Genomic DNA, 18,878 nt, shown 5'->3' with positions numbered 1-18,878 from the left:
TAGTTTTACAGGGACAGTGCACATTCAATCAACATTGCTGTAAAAGTGCTGTAGTCCCTGTACAGTTTTAAAGTGATAAAAAAGATTCAAAATGCTACTCGGAGGAATGCTTATCTTACAGAGTACGACATCAGTAACACTTCACATGTCTCTGGTCCCAACTGGCATCCTATTATATAGTGCACTAGTACAACCCTCTTAGACACTATCAAACACAACTTGACAATGTAGCACACGTTAGGGCTCCAGCCGTCTAAAGCACTGCATCTCAGTGCTAGAGGCGTCACTACAGACCCTGGTTCGATTCCATAGGGCGGCGCACAATTGGCCCAGCGTCGTCCGGGTTAGGGTTTTGCCCGAGGTAGGCCGTCATTGTAAATAAGAATTTGTTATTTAACTGACTTGCCTAATTAAATAACGGTTAAATACAACAAAAAAATATATATAATGTATTACAGACCAGGGACCGTGTTCACAAAGCTTCTCGGAGTAGGAATGCTGATATTGGATCAGTTTAGCCTTTTAGATCAGAATGAATCAGATTACATGGAGAGATGTGGACCTGATCCTAGATCATAATGAATCAGAATACATGGAGAGATGTGGACCTGATCCTAGATCATAATGAATCAGATTACATGGAGAGATGTGGACCTGATCCTAGATCATAATGAATCAGATTACATGGAGAGATGTGGACCTAATCCTAGATCATAATGAATCAGATTACATGGAGAGATGTGGACCTGATCCTAGATCATAATGAATCAGATTACATGGAGAGATGTGGACCTGATCCTAGATCATAATGAACAGATTACATGGAGAGATGTGGACCTGATCCTAGATCATAATTAATCAGATTACATGGAGAGATGTGGACCTGATCCTAGATCATAATGAATCAGATTACATGGAGAGATGTGGACCTGATCCTAGATCATAATGAATCAGATTACATGGAGAGATGTGGACCTGATCCTAGATCATAATGAATCAGAATACATGGAGAGATGTGGACCTGATCCTAGATCATAATGAATCAGATTACATGGAGAGATGTGGACCTGATCCTAGATCATAATGAATCAGATTACATGGAGAGATGTGGACCTAATCCTAGATCATAATGAATCAGATTACATGGAGAGATGTGGACCTGATCCTAGATCATAATGAATCAGATTACATGGAGAGATGTGGACCTGATCCTAGATCATAATGAACAGATTACATGGAGAGATGTGGACCTGATCCTAGATCATAATGAATCAGATTACATGGAGAGATGTGGACCTGATCCTAGATCATAATGAACAGATTACATGGAGAGATGTGGACCTGATCCTAGATCATAATGAATCAGATTACATGGAGAGATGTGGACCTGATCCTAGATCATAATGAATCAGATTACATGGAGAGATGTGGACCTGATCCTAGATCATAATGAATCAGATTACATGGAGAGGTGTGGACCTGATCCTAGATCATAATGAATCAGATTACATGGAGAGGTGTGGACCTGATCCTAGATCATAATGAATCAGATTACATGGAGAGATGTGGCCCTGATCCTAGATCATAATGAATCAGATTACATGGAGAGGTGTGGACCTGATCCTAGATCATAATGAATCAGATTACATGGAGAGATGTGGACCTGATCCTAGATCATAATGAATCAGATTACATGGAGAGGTGTGGACCTGATCCTAGATCATAATGAATCAGATTACATGGAGAGATGTGGACCTGATCCTAGATCATAATGAATCAGATTACATGGAGAGATGTGGCCCTGATCCTAGATCATAATGCATCAGATTACATGGAGAGATGTGGACCTGATCCTAGATCATAATGAATCAGATTACATGGAGAGATGTGGACCTGATCCTAGATCAGAATGAATCAGATTACATGGATAGATGTGGACCTGATCCTAGATCATAATGAATCAGATTACATGGAGAGATGTGGCCCTGATCCTAGATCATAATGAATCAGATTACATGGAGAGATGTGGACCTGATCCTAGATCAGAATGTATCAGATTACATGGAGAGATTTGGACCTGATCCTAGATCATAATGAATCAGATTACATGGAGAGGTGTGGACCTGATCCTAGATCATAATGAATCAGAATACATGGAGAGATGTGGACCTAATCCTAGATCATAATGAATCAGAATACATGGAGAGATGTGGACCTGATCCTAGATCATAATGAATCAGATTACATGGAGAGATGTGGACCTAATCCTAGATCCTAATGAATCAGATTACATGGAGAGATGTGGAACTAATCCTAGATCATAATGATTCAGAATACATGGAGAGATGTGGACCTGATCCTAGATCATAATGAATCAGATTACATGGATAGATGTGGACCTGATCCTAGATCATAATGAATCAGATTACATGGAGAGATGTGGACCTGATCCTAGATCATAATGAATCAGATTACATGGAGTGAATACAAGCCCCAACCACCACACTGTATGCCTGTGTTCTGTTAACTAATTAACAGAAAACCTCAGGACCCAACCTGCTCCCCTATGAGTGGAGATGGACATCCAACAAGAGGGATACGTCCCAAATAACACCCTAATCCCTATATAGTGCACTACTTTCAAGCTGGGCCCAAAAGTAGTGCACTATTTAGGGAATAGGGAATAGGGAATAGGGTGCCATTCAGGAAACAACCGAGCTCTTCATGTCTCCATCACTGTTTAATAAACTGAGCTGGCAGCTGGTGCAAGCTGGAGCCGCATATCTTTAATGACAAAACAAATAAATGTGTTCTCACACATTAGAGCCATCTAGTCCCGTCTCTCCTCTTCTGTTCTGACACATTAGAGCCATCTAGTCCCATCTCTCCTCTTCTGTTCTCACACATTAGAGCCATCTAGTCCCGTCTCTCCTCTTCTGTTCTCACACATTAGAGCCATCTAGTCCCGTCTCTCCTCTTCTGTTCTCACACATTAGAGCCATCTAGTCCCGTCTCTCCTCTTCTGTTCTCACACATTAGAGCCATCTAGTCTCGTCTCTCCTCTTCTGTTCTCACACATTAGAGCCATCTAGTCCCGTCTCTCCTCTTCTGTTCTCACACATTAGAGCCATCTAGTCCCGTCTCTCCTCTTCTGTTCTCACACATTAGAGCCATCTAGTCCCGTCTCTCCTCTTCTGTTCTCACACATTAGAGCCATCTAGTCCCGTCTCTCCTCTTCTGTTCTCACACATTAGAGCCATCTAGTCCCGTCTCTCCTCTTCTGTTCTCACACATTAGAGCCATCTAGTCCCGTCTCTCCTCTTCTGTTCTCACACATTAGAGCCATCTAGTCTCGTCTCTCCTCTTCTGTTCTCACACATTAGAGCCATCTAGTCCCGTCTCTCCTCTTCTGTTCTCACACATTAGAGCCATCTAGTCCCGTCTCTCCTCTTCTGTTCTCACACATTAGAGCCATCTAGTCTCGTCTCTCCTCTTCTGTTCTCACACATTAGAGCCATCTAGTCCCGTCTCTCCTCTTCTGTTCTCACACATTAGAGCCATCTAGTCCCGTCTCTCCTCTTCTGTTCTCACACATTAGAGCCATCTAGTCTCGTCTCTCCTCTTCTGTTCTCACACATTAGAGCCATCTAGTCTCGTCTCTCCTCTTCTGTTCTCACACATTAGAGCCATCTAGTCTCGTCTCTCCTCTTCTGTTCTCACACATTAGAGCCATCTAGTCCCATCTCTCCTCTTCTGTTCTCACACATTAGAGCCATCTAGTCCCGTCTCTCCTTTTCTCCCGTCTCTCCTCTTCTCGGGGGCCCGGGTAGTGAGTAGTGACAGCCAGAGGCAAAGGCCGATTCCTAGGATGAATTACCCCGCTCCGTCCCTCCGACATGGGAAGCAAAGTAGCGAACATCCTTGACGTAAATAGAATCAAATCAATGATACTGTTTGAGCCTGTTCCGTGGCCATGTGGGAACAAATGCCAGCGCCATTGATTTTTCCATTTGAATGACGTGTTATCAACCTGCTTAATATTAAAACCATCTAAATGACTGCCATGTTAAGGAAGAAAAAGGAATCCTACAGACGTTGATGAATGAATGATTTAGAGATTAGATTTGATATCACGCCAATAGTTTGTTTAGCTTTTTTTTAGTCCATGTGAATTCTCAGCAGCTCTGTAACTTTGGCTCCAGGCTAGGGAGGAAGAACTTACATTTTAAGTTTAATCAAGTGTGTAAGTGCTGGGCTGGAACAAAAGCTTGCGGCCACTGTGGTCCAGTTTTGCCCATGCTTGGCTTTGGGCTATCTCTTTATCTACAGATTACAAACACACAGTAGTTAGCTAGGTGGTGGTGCTGCAGCAGTTAGCTAGGTGGTGCTGCAGCAGTTAGCTAGGTGGTGGTGATGCAGTAGTTTGCTAGGTGGTGGTGGTGCAGTAGTTAGCTAGGTGGTGGTGGTGCAGCAGTTAGCTAGGTGGTGGTGATGCAGTAGTTAGCTAGGTGGTGGTGGTGCAGTAGTTAGCTAGGTGGTGGTGGTGCAGCAGTTAGCTAGGTGGTGGTGGTGCAGCAGTTAGCTAGGTGGTGCTGCGGTAGCTAGTGTAAGGAATTGTATTAGATATTGGTAACTTGTTTTGACAACTTCTCAACATTAGCTATGGATGACATAATATACACACTCCCTCTTTCTATTGGACATATGCTGGACTCATTGGACACATGCACGACACCCACAACTCCCCTCCCCCATGACAATCACTCAGACACACACAACTCAGGGTTGGAGCTCCAGACAAAGAACTATGTCAAGAACCAATGGAACGTCGACACCGGGTACGAGCAGGACTACCCACGACCCAGATCGACCAATCGGAAGGCCAGACGACAAGATCAACCTACTTTGCTTGTTGTCTATATAATCTGTATGTACTGCTTAGAGGGGTCTCTTCTCCGACGATTTCATAAGAATCTGACAGAAAGGGGCCGTGCACGTTTTTGCCTGATATCTTTACACTTGAATAAAACGGCCTTATTATAAAATTATCCACCTCGTCCTATGTCTCCACTTGTTCTCCTGTCTCAAGTAAACGTTTTATCAACACTAGCTAGGTGGTGGTGCTGCAGTAGTTAGCTAGGTGATGGTGCTGCAGTAGTTAGCTAGGTGGTGGTGCTGCAGCAGTTAGCTAGGTGGTGGTGCTGCAGTAGCTAGCTAGGTGGTGGTGCTGCAGCAGTTAGCTAGGTGGTGGTGCTGCAGCAGTTAGCTAGGTGGTGGTGATGCAGTAGTTAACTAGGTGGTGGTGCTACGGTAGTTAGCTAGGTGGTGGTGATGCAGTAGCTAGCTAGGTGATGGTGTTGCAGTAGCTAGCTAGGTGGTGGTGATGCAGTAGCTGGCTAGGTAGTGGTGTAGCTACCAACAGCTACAATTGTAGAGGTTACAGTATTGACTACAGCTAGTTGCTAACAGCTACAGTTGTAGAGGCTACAGTATTGACTACAGCTAGCTACTAACAGCTACAGCTCTAGAGACTACCATATTGACTACAAATCAAATCACATTTTATTAGTCAAATGCTCTGAATACAACCTCACAGTGAAATGCTTACTTACCCCAATACACCTAGCTACTAACAGCTACAGTACAGCTCTGAGTGAGGGGGTGAATAGGAAGGAGGGGAGAAAGAAAGGAAGAATAGGAGGGGAGGACAGAAAGAGGGGGATGAACAGGAGGGTGGTACATAGTAAGACTGGAAGGAGTGAGTAAGTACATCAACAGATTGAAAGGGATACTTTGAATCAATGATGACAGGGGCTGGATCAGATCAGTCAGCAGTCCCTCTGACTCACCGAGGAGTAGCACTCGATTGTCTTGTACAGTCACCTTGTACTGTATGGGGATGGGAGGTTACTGTATTACGACACAAAAACATAGCAGCAGATCGTGGCTCCTGTAGCCAACACCCATATCTATGTGTATGAGTCACGTGATGTGGCAACAACATGGGAGGACAATGACATCCATGAAAACAACGGCCTTATGGAGGGGAGAGGGGAGGGATACGAAGAACGGCCAGGGGAGTGATCGGGAGGCGAGGGATACGAAGAACGGCCAGGGGAGTGATAGGGAGGGGAGGGATACGAAGAACGACCAGGGGAGTGATAGGGAGGGGAGATAGAAAGAGGGGGCGAATAGGGAGGGGGGGAAGGAAGGAAGAGGGGAGGTAGGAGGAGGGGAGGAAGGAGGAGGGGAGGAAGGAAGGAAGAGGGGAGGAAGGAGGAGGGGAGGAAGGAGGAGGGGAGGAAGGAAGAGGAGAGGAAGGAGGAGGGGAGGAAGGAAGAGGGGAGGAAGGAAGAGGGGAGGAAGGAAGAGGGGAGGAAGGAGGAGGGGAGGAAGGAAGAGGGGAGGAAGGAAGAGGGGAGGAAGGAGGAGGGGAGGAAGGAGGAGGAGGGGAGGAAGGAGGAGGGGAGGAAGGAGGAGGGGAGGAAGGAAGAGGGGAGGAAGGAAGAGGGGAGGAAGGAGGAGGGGAGGAAGGGGAGGAAGGAGAGGAAGGAAGGAAGAGGGGAGGAATAGGGAGGAGAGGGGGGAGGAAGGAGGGGGAAGGAGGGGGGAGGAGGGAGGGGAGGAATAGGGAGGAGAGGAAGGAGGAGGGGAGGAAGGAGGGGGGAGGAGGGGAGGAATATGAGGGTGGTACACAGTAAGAATAGAAGCAGTGAGTGACTAAGTACTTCAACAGTTTGAAAGGGATACTTCCCCCCCAGTTTTTAGGAGCTACTATTTGTTTAGGCTGGGCTCCCCAATTCATGTAACGTCTGATACAGATGTTTTCATTATTTATGAAGTTGTTATTACACATTATTTGCATCCCAACTGACACACTATTCCCTAATAGCGCACCTCTTTTGACCAGGTAGTGCACCACATAGGGAATAGAGCACCAATTGAGACGCTACCATTATCTGCCCTTACCTGCTGCTGTGTTCTGACATGTGGTGATATTCTATTGGTGGGTAGATGGTGATATTCTATTGGTGGGTTGATGGTGATATTCTATTGGTTGGGTGGGTAGATGGTGATATTCTATTGGTGGGTAGATGGTGATATTCTATTGGTGGGGTGGATGGTGATATTCTATTGGTGGGTAGATGGTGATATTCTATTGGTGGGTAGATGGTGATATTCTATTGGTGGGTAGATAGTGATATTCTATTGGTGGGTAGATGGTGATATTCTATTGGTGGGTAGATAGTGATATTCTATTGGTGGGTAGATAGTGATATTCTATTGGTGGGTAGATAGTGATATTCTATTGGTGGGTGGATGGTGATATTCTATTGGTGGGTGGATGGTGAAATTCTATTGGTGGGTAGATGGTGATATTCTATTGGTGGGTAGATGGTGATATTCTATTGGTGGGTAGATAGTGATATTCTATTGGTGGGTAGATAGTGATATTCTATTGGTGGGTAGATGGTGAAATTCTATTGGTGGGTAGATGGTGATATTCTATTGGTGGGTAGATGGTGATATTCTATTGGTGGGTAGATGGTGATATTCTATTGGTGGGTGGATGGTGATATTCTATTGGTGGGTGGATGGTGATATTCTATTGGTGGGTGGATGGTGATATTCTATTGGTGGGTGGATGGTGATATTCTATTGGTGGGTAGATGGTGATATTCTATTGGTGGGTAGATGGTGATATTCTATTGGTGGGTAGATGGTGATATTATATTGGTGGGTGGATGGTGAAATTCTATTGGTGGGTAGATGGTGATATTCTATTGGTGGGTAGATGGTGATATTCTATTGGTGGGTAGATGGTGATATTCTATTGGTGGGGTGGGTAGATGGTGATATTCTATTGGTGGGTAGATGGTGATATTCTATTGGTGGGGTGGGTAGATGGTGATATTCTATTGGTGGGTAGATGGTTGGGTGGGTTGATGGTGATATTCTATTGGTGGGTAGATGGTGATATTCTATTGGTGGGTAGATGGTGATATTCTATTGGTGGGTAGATGGTGATATTCTATTGGTGGGGTGGGTAGATGGTGATATTCTATTGGTGGGTAAGGGGTGATATTCTATTGGTTGGGTGGGTTGATGGTGATATTCTATTGGTGGGTAGATGGTGATATTCTATTGGTGGGTAGATGGTGATATTCTATTGGTGGGTAGATGGTGAAATTCTATTGGTGGGTAGATGGGGATATTCTATTGGTGGGGTGGGTAGATGGTGATATTCTATTGGTGGGTAAGGAGTGATATTCTATTGGTTGGGTGGGTTGATGGTGATATTCTATTGGTGGGTAGATGGTGATATTCTATTGGTGGGTAGATGGGGTTATTCTATTGGTGGGTAGATGGTGATATTCTATTGGTGGGTAGATGGGGATATTCTATTGGTGGGTAGATGGTGATATTCTATTGGTGGGTAGATGGTGATATTCTATTGGTGGGTAGATAGTGATATTCTATTGGTGGGTGGTTGACAGCTCGTGGTAACATTCTGAATGATGTAATGGAAACAGAGTGAGACCCATGAGATCTAACAATACACACATCCATCCTGCAACGTATTGACAGTACACACACACACACACACAGTGTTCAATCACATCCTTCTGGGCTTCATCAGTGATTCACATCTCCTTTGTGACCTGCTATATCAGTCATTGTGGAAGCTGACAGTGCTTACAGTACAAGTCGATGTCATGTGAGGTGAATTTCTCCATTTTACAATGTAATGTGGTTTCAGACCTTGTAAAAAGCACCATATTATGCAATCTATTACTATCAATAGTATCTTGTGTGTGTGTGTAGAATCCATTGTGTTCACTGTCCCAGCTAAGAAATCAGGACAAGGCCTGTTTCAGTCTAGGAGTGCTTATCAGTCCCCGCCATCCATGTTATATTTTGTGTTATGATTTGAAAAGACACAACTGATCCGAGATCAGCACTCTTACCCGTCTCTTTTTGAATACGGGCTTAAAGAGGAGACAGACACACCACGTAATAACCAAATAATCTAAAAATCACTTTATTCATTTTAAGTTAGTTAGAGAGACACAAAAACATCAGAACCACATCTGCTTAAAAGAGCAGTTTTTTTTTTAAAGAAAGAATTACAAAATGAGGCTTGTGTCATACTGTCAATGAATGGCAAATGAAGAGGTAGAGAATTTAGGCTCATCACTGAAGGAATGACGCCTACTGGAATGTATTTCAACGATTCATAAAATTCTGCAGTCCTGTTAATCCCGCCTAAAGTTGATCAAATATCCAAGCAGCAAAAAACTATGGAGACCATTAACTTCCCCCAAATTCCCTGGTTGGACGATTCTGATTTACTGTCTCTTTAAATCCGGAAAAATCTTCTTTTTTTTTTAAACAGAATTTCTTGAAAATCTTGGGATTTTTAGGGAAAGTTGCCAGAAATTTGCAAACCTAGTGTCAGTCAACGTTTCCACGAAGGGCAATGTAGTACTGTATTCACAAAACAGATCAACCAAAGTTTTCATTTTCACTTGTCACTTTCTGCAAATGGTGGAGACTACTGAACGTCTGAACTAAGACGTGAAAACAGACCAGCTAGTGACATAGTTCCTCCTCACACACATCACGCACTGATAGATAAAAAGGGCTGTTCATTGGTTTGATTGGAATTACACTACCGTTCAAACGTTTGAAGTTACTGAGAAATGTCCTTGTTTTTGAAAGAAAAGCACTTTTTTTGTCCAAGTAAAATAAAATAGATCAGAAATACAGTGTAGACATTGTTAATGTTTTTATGGAATATCTACATAGGCGTACAGAGGCCCATTATCAGCAACCATCACTTCTGTGTTCCAATGGCACGTTGTGTTAGCTAATCCAAGTTTATCATTTTAAAAGGCTAATTGATCATTAGAAAACCCTTTGGCAATTATGTTAGCACAGCTGAAAACTGTTGTTCTGATTAAAGAAGCAAAATAACTGGCCTTCTTTAGACTAGTTGAGTATTTGAGCATCAGCATTTGTGGGTTCGATTACAGGCTCAAAATGGCCAGAAACAAAGAACTTTCTTCTGAAACTCGTCAGTCTATTCTTGTTCTGAGAAATGAAGGCTATTCCATGCGAGAAATTGCCAAGAAACTGAAGATCTCGTACAACACTGTGTACTACTCCCTTCACAGAACAGCGCAAACGGGCTCTAACCAGAATAGAAAGAGGAGTGGGAGGCCCCGGTGCACAACTGAGCAAGAGGACAAGTACATTAGTGTCTAGTTTGAGAAACAGACGCCTCACAAGTCCTCAACTGGCAGCTTCATTAAATAGTACCCGCAAAACACCAGTCTCAACGTCAACAATGAAGAGGCGACTCTGGGATGCAGGCCTTCTAGGCAGAGTTGCAAAGAAAAATCCATATCTCAGACTGGCCAATAAAAAGAAAATATTAAGATGGGCAAAAGAACACAGACACTGGACAGAGATAGTTTTGGGGGGGAAAAGTGTTATGGACAGACGAATCTAAGTGTGAGGTGTTTGGATCACAAAGAAGAACATTCGTGAGATGCATAAAAAATGAAAAGATGCTGGAGGAGTGCTTGGCGCCATCTGTCAAGCATAGTGGAGGCAATGTGATGGTCTGGGGGTGCTTTGGTGGTGGTAAAGTGGGAGATTTGTACAGGGTAAAAGGGATCTTGAACAAGGAAGGCTATCACTCCATTTTGCAACGCCATGTCATACCCTGTGGACGGAGTTTAATTGGAGCCAATTTCCTCCTACAACAGGACAATGACCCAAAGCACAGCTCCAAACTATGCAAGAACTATTTAGGGAAGAAGCAGTCATCTGGTATTCTGTCTTTAATGGAGTGACCAGCACAGTCACCGGATCTCAAACCTATCGAGCTGCTGTGGGAGCAGCTTGACCGTACGGTACATAAGAAGCGCCCATCAAGCCAATCCAACTTGTGGGAGGTGCTTCAGGAAGCATGGGGTGAAATCTCTTCAGATTACCTCAACAAATTGACAACTAGAATGCCAAAAGTCTGCAACGCTGTAATTGCTGCAAATAGAGGATTCAAAAGCAAATTTTGAAGGACACAGTTATTATGTCAAGGAAAAAATAATGATTTATAACCTTGTTAACGTTTTGACTATTTCCTATTCATTTTGCAGCTCATTTCATATTTTCATAGAAGACAAGGACATTTCTAAGCGACCCCAAACTTTTGAACGGTAGTGTACGTCTTAAGATGTGGTGATTGATAGGGCCAGCAATAAGTCAGAAGTGTTATAAAGATCATAAATTGACTGCTGAAGCAAGTCACATTAAATTAATGAGACATTTGGCGGATAGATTTACCCAAATCAATGGCCGGTAGGTACAACTAACACCCACACCTGACCAGTGGAAATATCAAAACAAACTCTGAACCAACTATATTAATTTGTGGACAGGTCAAAAAGCAAATATTTATGTCAATTTAGCGAGCTAGCTAAATTTGTCCTGGGATATAAACATTGGGTTGTTATTTTACCTGAAATGCACAAGGTCCTCTACTACTACAATTAATCCACAGATAAAACGATAAACCGAGTTTGTTTCTTGTCATCTCTCCTCCTTCAGGCTTCTTCTTCTATGGACTTTATATGGCAGTTGGCAACCAACTTTAAGGTGAGTTACCGCCACCAACTGGACTGGAGTGTGGACCTCAGTTCATCTTTCAATCACCTATGTGGGTATATGCTCCTAAAAACCAATGAGGAGATGAGAGAGGCGGGACTTGCAGTTCTAATTTTAGCGCCTGGCTACCCAGACGCTCGCTGAGAAACGTGAGCAGTGTTGGTGCAATGATTGAATAACATGTACGTGTAAATTTATTTTGCATGTTGGTCTGGGTGATGAAAATGCCATTTTGAACCGTTTCTACAGAGACTTGGCCGTGTAGAGAAAGGCAGTATTACAGTGCATGTCTACAAACAAAAGAGAAACTAAAAGTGACAAGATTTTACTGTACAGTAACATACTGTATATTTCCACAAAGATACTAAATAAAAAGTTGGTGACTACATTACGTAAATAGTTAATACCTTTTTTTTCATATGATTTCAAAAAAAACTATTGACACAGTATATAGATCGTCGGTTTCTTTAAACAAACCTTAGAAGAAAAAATAAAATAAAAAATAAAAAGACAATATGGAAAAAAAACTAAGAGAAGTAAAATCCTTTGTGTAGTACACAGCTGGTATCGTTTCAGAGGACCTTTGATTCTGCTCAATGCAAGTTCACCAGTCTAAATTCAGTCTTTTTAAATCCTCTTCTTCCTCCTCCTCCTCCATGCACCCTCAGTGGTCTTATCCTTGTGCCTCTAGGGTTATGGGCCCCGGGACAACAGCTCCCCCTTTAGATGTCCCCCTTAGCCTCGTTGTTGTTCATCAGCTCCTTCCTCTGGGCAAGGAAGGGATACATACACTTATCAGCACCCAGGAACCTGTACATACACACGATGGCTTCGAAGGGCAGGAAGCTGTAGAGAGGAGAGAGAGAGAGAGAGAACAGAGGTCAGATACACAAAGCTCTTCATTTAGAGACATGAATTCATTCACAACACACTGTAGAAAGTAGAGGAGAGGGATGTCGAAAGAGAGTAGAGTAGAGATGGGAACCACACATTCATGCCAATAAAAGCAATTATTAAGTAAATAATTATTATTATTAAGTATTTATTAATTGAATTGAGAGAGAAAGACAGAGGGAGAAAGACTGGGACTGACCTTTTCATGAAGTTGACCATGTATACTATACGTGGCGTGCAGATCATAGCCTGATCGGTGAGAATGGCCCTCATAGACTGTGTTACACAGAACTCTGGCTTCAGGGGAGGCAGGAATGGCTCGATTTCTTTCCTGCACAGACAGGAAGTGACATAACAGTTAGAGACAGCCAGAACACACACAAACACAAGGGGAAAGTGCCCAGGGTGCTATTCAGCAATGTAGTGCAGAGTTTGTACACAACCAAGTCTGATCTTATCTAAACCCCTTGAATAGGCCAGTTCAGATACAGAAACCCTTCCACTTACACAGCGGGGGGGGGGGGGGGGGGCATTGTAACTAAAGAGGGGAACAGTATCCAGGGTGCACCTGTTAGGGGAGGTAGGAGAGGGTGTCCCTTGGTTCAGTAGAGCTCTAGGTGAAACACTGACATACAGGTTAAGGCTGTAAGTCAACTCAATAGAACAGTGCAGTACACCGAGTGTACAAAACATTAAGAACACCTTGTAATATTGAGTTGCATCCCCTTTTGCCCTCAGAACAGCCTCAATTCGTCGGGGCATGGACTCTACAAGGTGTCGAAAGTGTTCCTCATGGATGTTGGCCCATGTTGACTACAATGCTTCCCACAGTTGTGTCAACTTGGCTGGATGTCCTTTGGGTGGTGGACCATTCTTGATACACACAGGAAACTGTTGAGCTTGAAAAAACCCAGCAGCGTTGCAGTTCTTGACACAAACCAGTGCACCTGGCACCTCCTACCATACCCCGTTCAAAGGCACTTACATATTTTGTCTTGCCCATTCACCCTCTGAATGGCACACACACACAATCCATGTCTCCATTGTCTCAAGACGTAAAAATGCTTCTTTTAAACCCGTCTCCTCCCCTTCATCTACACTGAATGAAGTGGATTTAACAAGTGAACTCAATAAGGGATCATGGTTTTCACCTGGTCAGTCTGTTAAAGAAAGAGCAGGTGTTCTTAATGTTTTGTACATTCAGTGTATAGTACAATACAGTGCATTGCAGTACATCACTAGCCCATTGCATGTAGCCGCGTGTGTATATTTGTACATATTATTTCTAGTTAGTGAATTATTAGCCAAGTTATAGCTAATTTATAGTCAGCAATGGGGGAAGTGATTGCTTCCTACAAGAGCACAAAAACTTGTATATTTCTAGATCTCTGAAAAGCCAGTCAGGTAGAGAGTTTTTGTTCTGTCTTAAAGGGGCAGTGTTGTATTTTAAGACAGGCTTGAATAAGCTAAGTAGCCAACAGGCAGAGGGTAGTATAATTTGTCTGATTCTTTCTCCTGTAATTAATGGTATGTAAATAATTATGCATTTTATTTTGTAAAGTGGTGTCCTGCATCAAACACAACATGTTCAGTCACCTCCTTGTCTGAAGGACAAGTGGATAAACAGGTTGATATCAAGCCCTGCATATCTTTTTCTTCAAAAGTCTCATGGAATGTAGGTCTACATTGAACACCACACATTGTCTGCTACTGTAGGCTGAGTGATAGAACAGCTATTTCCATGTTATAATGTTATGGGATGCATTTTCTCCATTGTATTTGATGGTAGGCCACTCTGGTAGATCTACATTAGGATCAAATAGCCAAAGTGACCTACTTGGCCATTGTTAAAACTGTAACTCAAAGTGGGTACAGCCTCAGTGTTCACAAATAAACGCGTGTCAAAAGTAGATTTTTCACAACGTTGAAGTTTGCGCTCATTAGACCTAAAATTTGCTCCGTGTCCGGGATTTTTTTTTTAACGGAACATTGCTGTTAGCAGTAGATTCCCTTTTTGCGTTTAATTTAATTATTAACCTCAACGTATATATTTAAATAGCAATTTAATGCTAAGTGATAAAGCGTTATGAATCACGTTTGATTTATTGATCGAGTGAATGATTTGATTGATTGATGTCTCACCTTATCCTGCAGCCTTCAAACATGCCCGTGTTCACCAGGTAGGGGCACACCAGCGTCATCTTAATGCCATCCTTATCCGAAGCCTTGATCTCGTGGCTCAGCGACTCGTGGAAGCCGATGGCCCCAAACTTACTGGCGCAGTAGTCCTATAGGGGTTATGAGAGAAAAAGGTGTCCCTGTTAAATCCTGTGTAGCTATCAAACGGGAGTAAGGACACGGTCATAGAATTACACTGAATAGAACGGGCGTCACCATTTAGGTCAATGACGCCATAATGGATGAACCTACGGGTTTAACTAGTCAAATTGCCAAGGTCAGAGGTTCTCTCTATGGACAACAGGTACCCACTTTAAAACCCTGCATTGTGGGATGGTAATGTGAGTGGCTGTCTAACGGGTACCCACTTTAAAACCCTGCATTGTGAGACGGTGATGTGAGTGGCTGTATAACGGGTACCCACTTTAAAACCCTGCATTGTGGGACGGTGATGTGAGTGGCTGTCTAACGGGTACCCACTTTAAAACCCTGCATTGTGGGACGGTGATGTGAGTGGCTGTCTAACGGGTACCCACTTTAAAACCCTGCATTGTGGGACGGTGATGTGAGTGGCTGTCTAACGGGTACCCACTTTAAAACCCTGCATTGTGGGATGGTGATGTGAGTGCCTGTCTGGCTAGGTTTTTATAGTTTCACAGGTGATTCAGCTTGTATCCGTGTTTGTACACGGTTGGGTTGGGGTTGGATTGAGTTATGGGGCAGGGAGGGCTTGATGGTTCGCCGGGGGACTAATCTTCAAAAAGCAGCTTGGGCAAACCCAGCGAGGATAAAGGAGACGTGACTGGAGAAACCCAGCGGGGATAAAGGAGACGTGACTGGAGAAACCCAGCGGGGATAAAGGAGACGTGACTGGAGAAACCCAGCGAGGATAAAGGAGACGTGACTGGAGAAACCCAGCGAGGATAAAGGAGACGTGACTGGAGAAACCCAGCGAGGATAAAGGAGACGTGACTGGAGAAACCCAGCGGGGATAAAGGAGACGTGACTGGAGAAACCCAGCGGGGATAAAGGAGACGTGACTGGAGAAACCCAGCGGGGATAAAGGAGACGTGACTGGAGAAACCCAGCGGGGATAAAGGAGACGTGACTGGAGAAACCCAGCGGGGATAAAGGAGACGTGACTGGAGAAACCCAGCGGGGATAAAGGAGACGTGACTGGAGAAACCCAGCGGGGATAAAGGAGACGTGACTGGAGAAACCCAGTGAGGATAAAGGAGACGTGACTGGAGAAACCCAGCGGGGATAAAGGAGACGTGACTGGAGAAACCCAGCGAGGATAAAGGAGACGTGACTGGAGAAACCCAGCGAGGATAAAGGAGACGTGACTGGAGAAACCCAGCGAGGATAAAGGAGACGTGACTGGAGAAACCCAGCGGGGATAACGGAGATGTGACTGTGCCCACGTGACAAGCCTGCCAGACTATGGTTCCTAAATGAATAGTCCCTCCTGCCTTAAAATCACATTCAATTTCTATGAAGTATTATAGGTTAAAACCTTGACTGTGCTCCAGTCCCTTTGAAGAGAGACTTAACGGTTATGAATGAGTTCCCGTCCGTGCAACAACAGCTAGAAAAACAAAAAGGCAATGGGGTAAGCGGTGCCTAAAGACAGAATGAAAATGACACCACTCTGGAAGGGAGAGAGGGAGTGAAAGGGAGTCCATGTGTTCTAGAATATTAAAGAAGCATTCTAGAAGGCTCCTCTGGAACACACAACAGAGAGTGACAGCTACAGCCTATCTTCTTATTGTCCCCAGGACAAATGACCACATCAAATCCTTTTAACACTGACTCAGATAGCACACAAAAAGAAACAGTGAGGGGCCTGGACGAAAGACGACCCCCCCACACACACACACACACAAAAGTGAAAACAAAGTCCCCTCCATTTAGAGTGAATTGGCTGTGATGTGAATACTGAGAGAGCTGCGATGGTTTCACAAAGAACCTGATGAAGATGTCTCCCTCCCACGGAGACCTGTCAGCCTGTTCTTCCCCCAGAGCCAAGGGCCCCAGACCCCCTCAGCTGCAGACAGAAGGCCCCAAAACAGGTCCCCCCAGCTACAGACAGAGGGGCTCGTAACAGGCCCACCTAGACCCCCCCAGCTACAGTTAGAGGGCCCCGTAACCCATAAGAGGGCCCCGTAACAGGCCCCCACGCCCAGAACCCCCCAAGCTACAGACAGAGGGCCCCGTAACAGGCCCCCAGACTATAGACAGAGGGCCCCTAAAGTTAATCTCTGTTCTTTAAATTTCCAGAGTTGAGGGGAATAATAAGGCGAATATCTGTGTCTGTGTCTCTGTGTGTACTACTAACTAACTAACCGCAGAGAGAGAGTGTGTCTCATTCATGTGAAGTAACTCACCTCCACACCAGCTGTGCTGAATAGCCCCAGAGAGCTGGCAACCGTCACAATGTGGCCGTGGTTCAACTCCAGCATCTTGGGAAGGAATGCCTTGGTGGTCTATAGGAAAGAGAGAAGAGGGGGAAGGAGGGGGAAAAAAAAGAGAGGAAGGTTAGTTTACTGGTGCAGTTTGTCTCTGCCAAAACCCTTTGATCCTCTTTCTGTTTCTCTCTCTCCCTCCCGCTCTCTCCCTCTCTTCTCCATGGTGATGCAGAGAAAGAGAGGGAGAGTTTTTGACAGACAAACAGAGGGGGAAAACAGGAGAGAACGAGGGAGACGGTTTACTGTATGCGTCTGTTCTTTCCCACACAGATCCAGTACCCAGCTCTAAAGACCCGCTGACAGAACCAATCACAGGTCCCCGTTCACTCACCATGGACCACAATGCAATTCAACCGCTGTCCACCCACTGCCCTCTGTGCTGCCCAAGTGGAACAATACTCAAAGTGATAGGGGAGTGATAGGAGAAAGAGAGAGAGAGAGAGAAAGAGAGAGAGAGAGAAAGAGAGAGAGAGAGAGACAGACAGAGAGAGAGAGAGAGTGATAGGAGAAAGAGAGAGAGAGAGAGAAAGGTATCCCAAATTGCACATTATTTCCTACATAGTGCCCTACTTTTGACAAGAGCCCTTCCCTCTAATGGCTAACATTAAGATTTAAGAAGGATTAAGCTGATCCTAGGTCTGTGCCTTAGTACAACTTCTATCTACCTGGAGCGGTGAGAAAACATAACACTGAGGGAGACTGAAGACCAACACTGAGGGAGACTGAAGACCAACACTGAGGGAAACTGAAGACTAACACTGAGGGAGACTGAAGACCAACACTGAGGGAGACTGAAGACCAACACTGAGGGAGACTGAAGACCAACACTGAGGGAGACTGAAGACCAACACTGAGGGAGACTGAAGACCAACACTGAGGGAGACTGAAGACCAACACTGAGGGAGACTGAAGACCAACACTGAGGGAGACTTAAGACCAACACTGGAGACTGAAGACCAACACTGAGGGAGACTGAAGATCAACACTGAGGGAGACTGAAGACCAACACTGAGGGAGACTGAAGACCAACACTGGAGACTGAAGACCAACACTGAGGGAGACTGAAGATCAACACTGGGGGAGACTGAAGACCAACACTGAGGGAGACTGAAGACCAACACTGAAGACCAACACTGAGGGAGACTGAAGACCAACACTGAGGGAGACTGAAGATCAACACTGAAGACCAACACTGAGGGAGACTGAAGATCAACACTGGGGGAGACTGAAGACCAACACTGGAGACTGAAGACCAACACTGAGGGAGACTGAAGATCAACACTGAGGGAGACTGAAGATCAACACTGAGGGAGACTGAAGATCAACACTGAAGACCAACACTGAGGGAGACTGAAGATCAACACTGGGGGAGACTGAAGACCAACACTGAGGGAGACTGAAGACCAACACTGGAGACTGAAGACCAACACTGGAGACTGAAGACCAACACTGAAGACTAACACTGAGGGAGACTGAAGACTAACACTGAGGGAGACTGAAAATCAACACTGAAGACTAACACTGGGGGAGACTGAAGATCAACACTGAAGACCAACACTGAGGGAGACTGAAGATCAACACTGGGGGAGACTGAAGACCAACACTGAGGGAGACTGAAGACCAACACTGAGGGAGACTGAAGACCAACACTGAGGGAGACTGAAG

At 44.5% G+C, this 18,878-nt stretch overlaps 2 protein-coding genes across 3 annotated transcripts in view; both read right to left on the bottom strand.

The window, feature by feature from the left end:
• Nucleotides 1-18,878, bottom strand: part of sgk3 (serum/glucocorticoid regulated kinase family member 3) — a 1,016,194-nt gene that overhangs the window by 836,482 nt on the left and 160,834 nt on the right. The window lies entirely within an intron of this gene.
• The window catches only part of LOC139531678 (retinol dehydrogenase 10-A-like), a 25,367-nt gene continuing 18,333 nt past the window's right edge, over nt 11,845-18,878 (bottom strand). The window contains exons 3-6 of the mRNA XM_071328348.1: nt 17,133-17,231; nt 14,710-14,855; nt 12,767-12,898; nt 11,845-12,519 (exon numbers count right to left, since the gene is read on the bottom strand). Of these exons, the coding sequence (XP_071184449.1) occupies nt 12,396-12,519; nt 12,767-12,898; nt 14,710-14,855; nt 17,133-17,231 (501 nt within the window). The 3' untranslated portion in view covers nt 11,845-12,395. The remainder of the gene's footprint in view (nt 12,520-12,766; nt 12,899-14,709; nt 14,856-17,132; nt 17,232-18,878) is intronic.

Source organism: Salvelinus alpinus, chromosome 10 (assembly GCF_045679555.1).
Source record: "Salvelinus alpinus chromosome 10, SLU_Salpinus.1, whole genome shotgun sequence".
NCBI classification, from domain to species: Eukaryota; Metazoa; Chordata; class Actinopteri; order Salmoniformes; family Salmonidae; genus Salvelinus; species Salvelinus alpinus.
The sequence above is the reverse complement of the archived record's forward strand: the minus strand, read 5'-3'. Positions and strand labels throughout refer to the sequence as shown.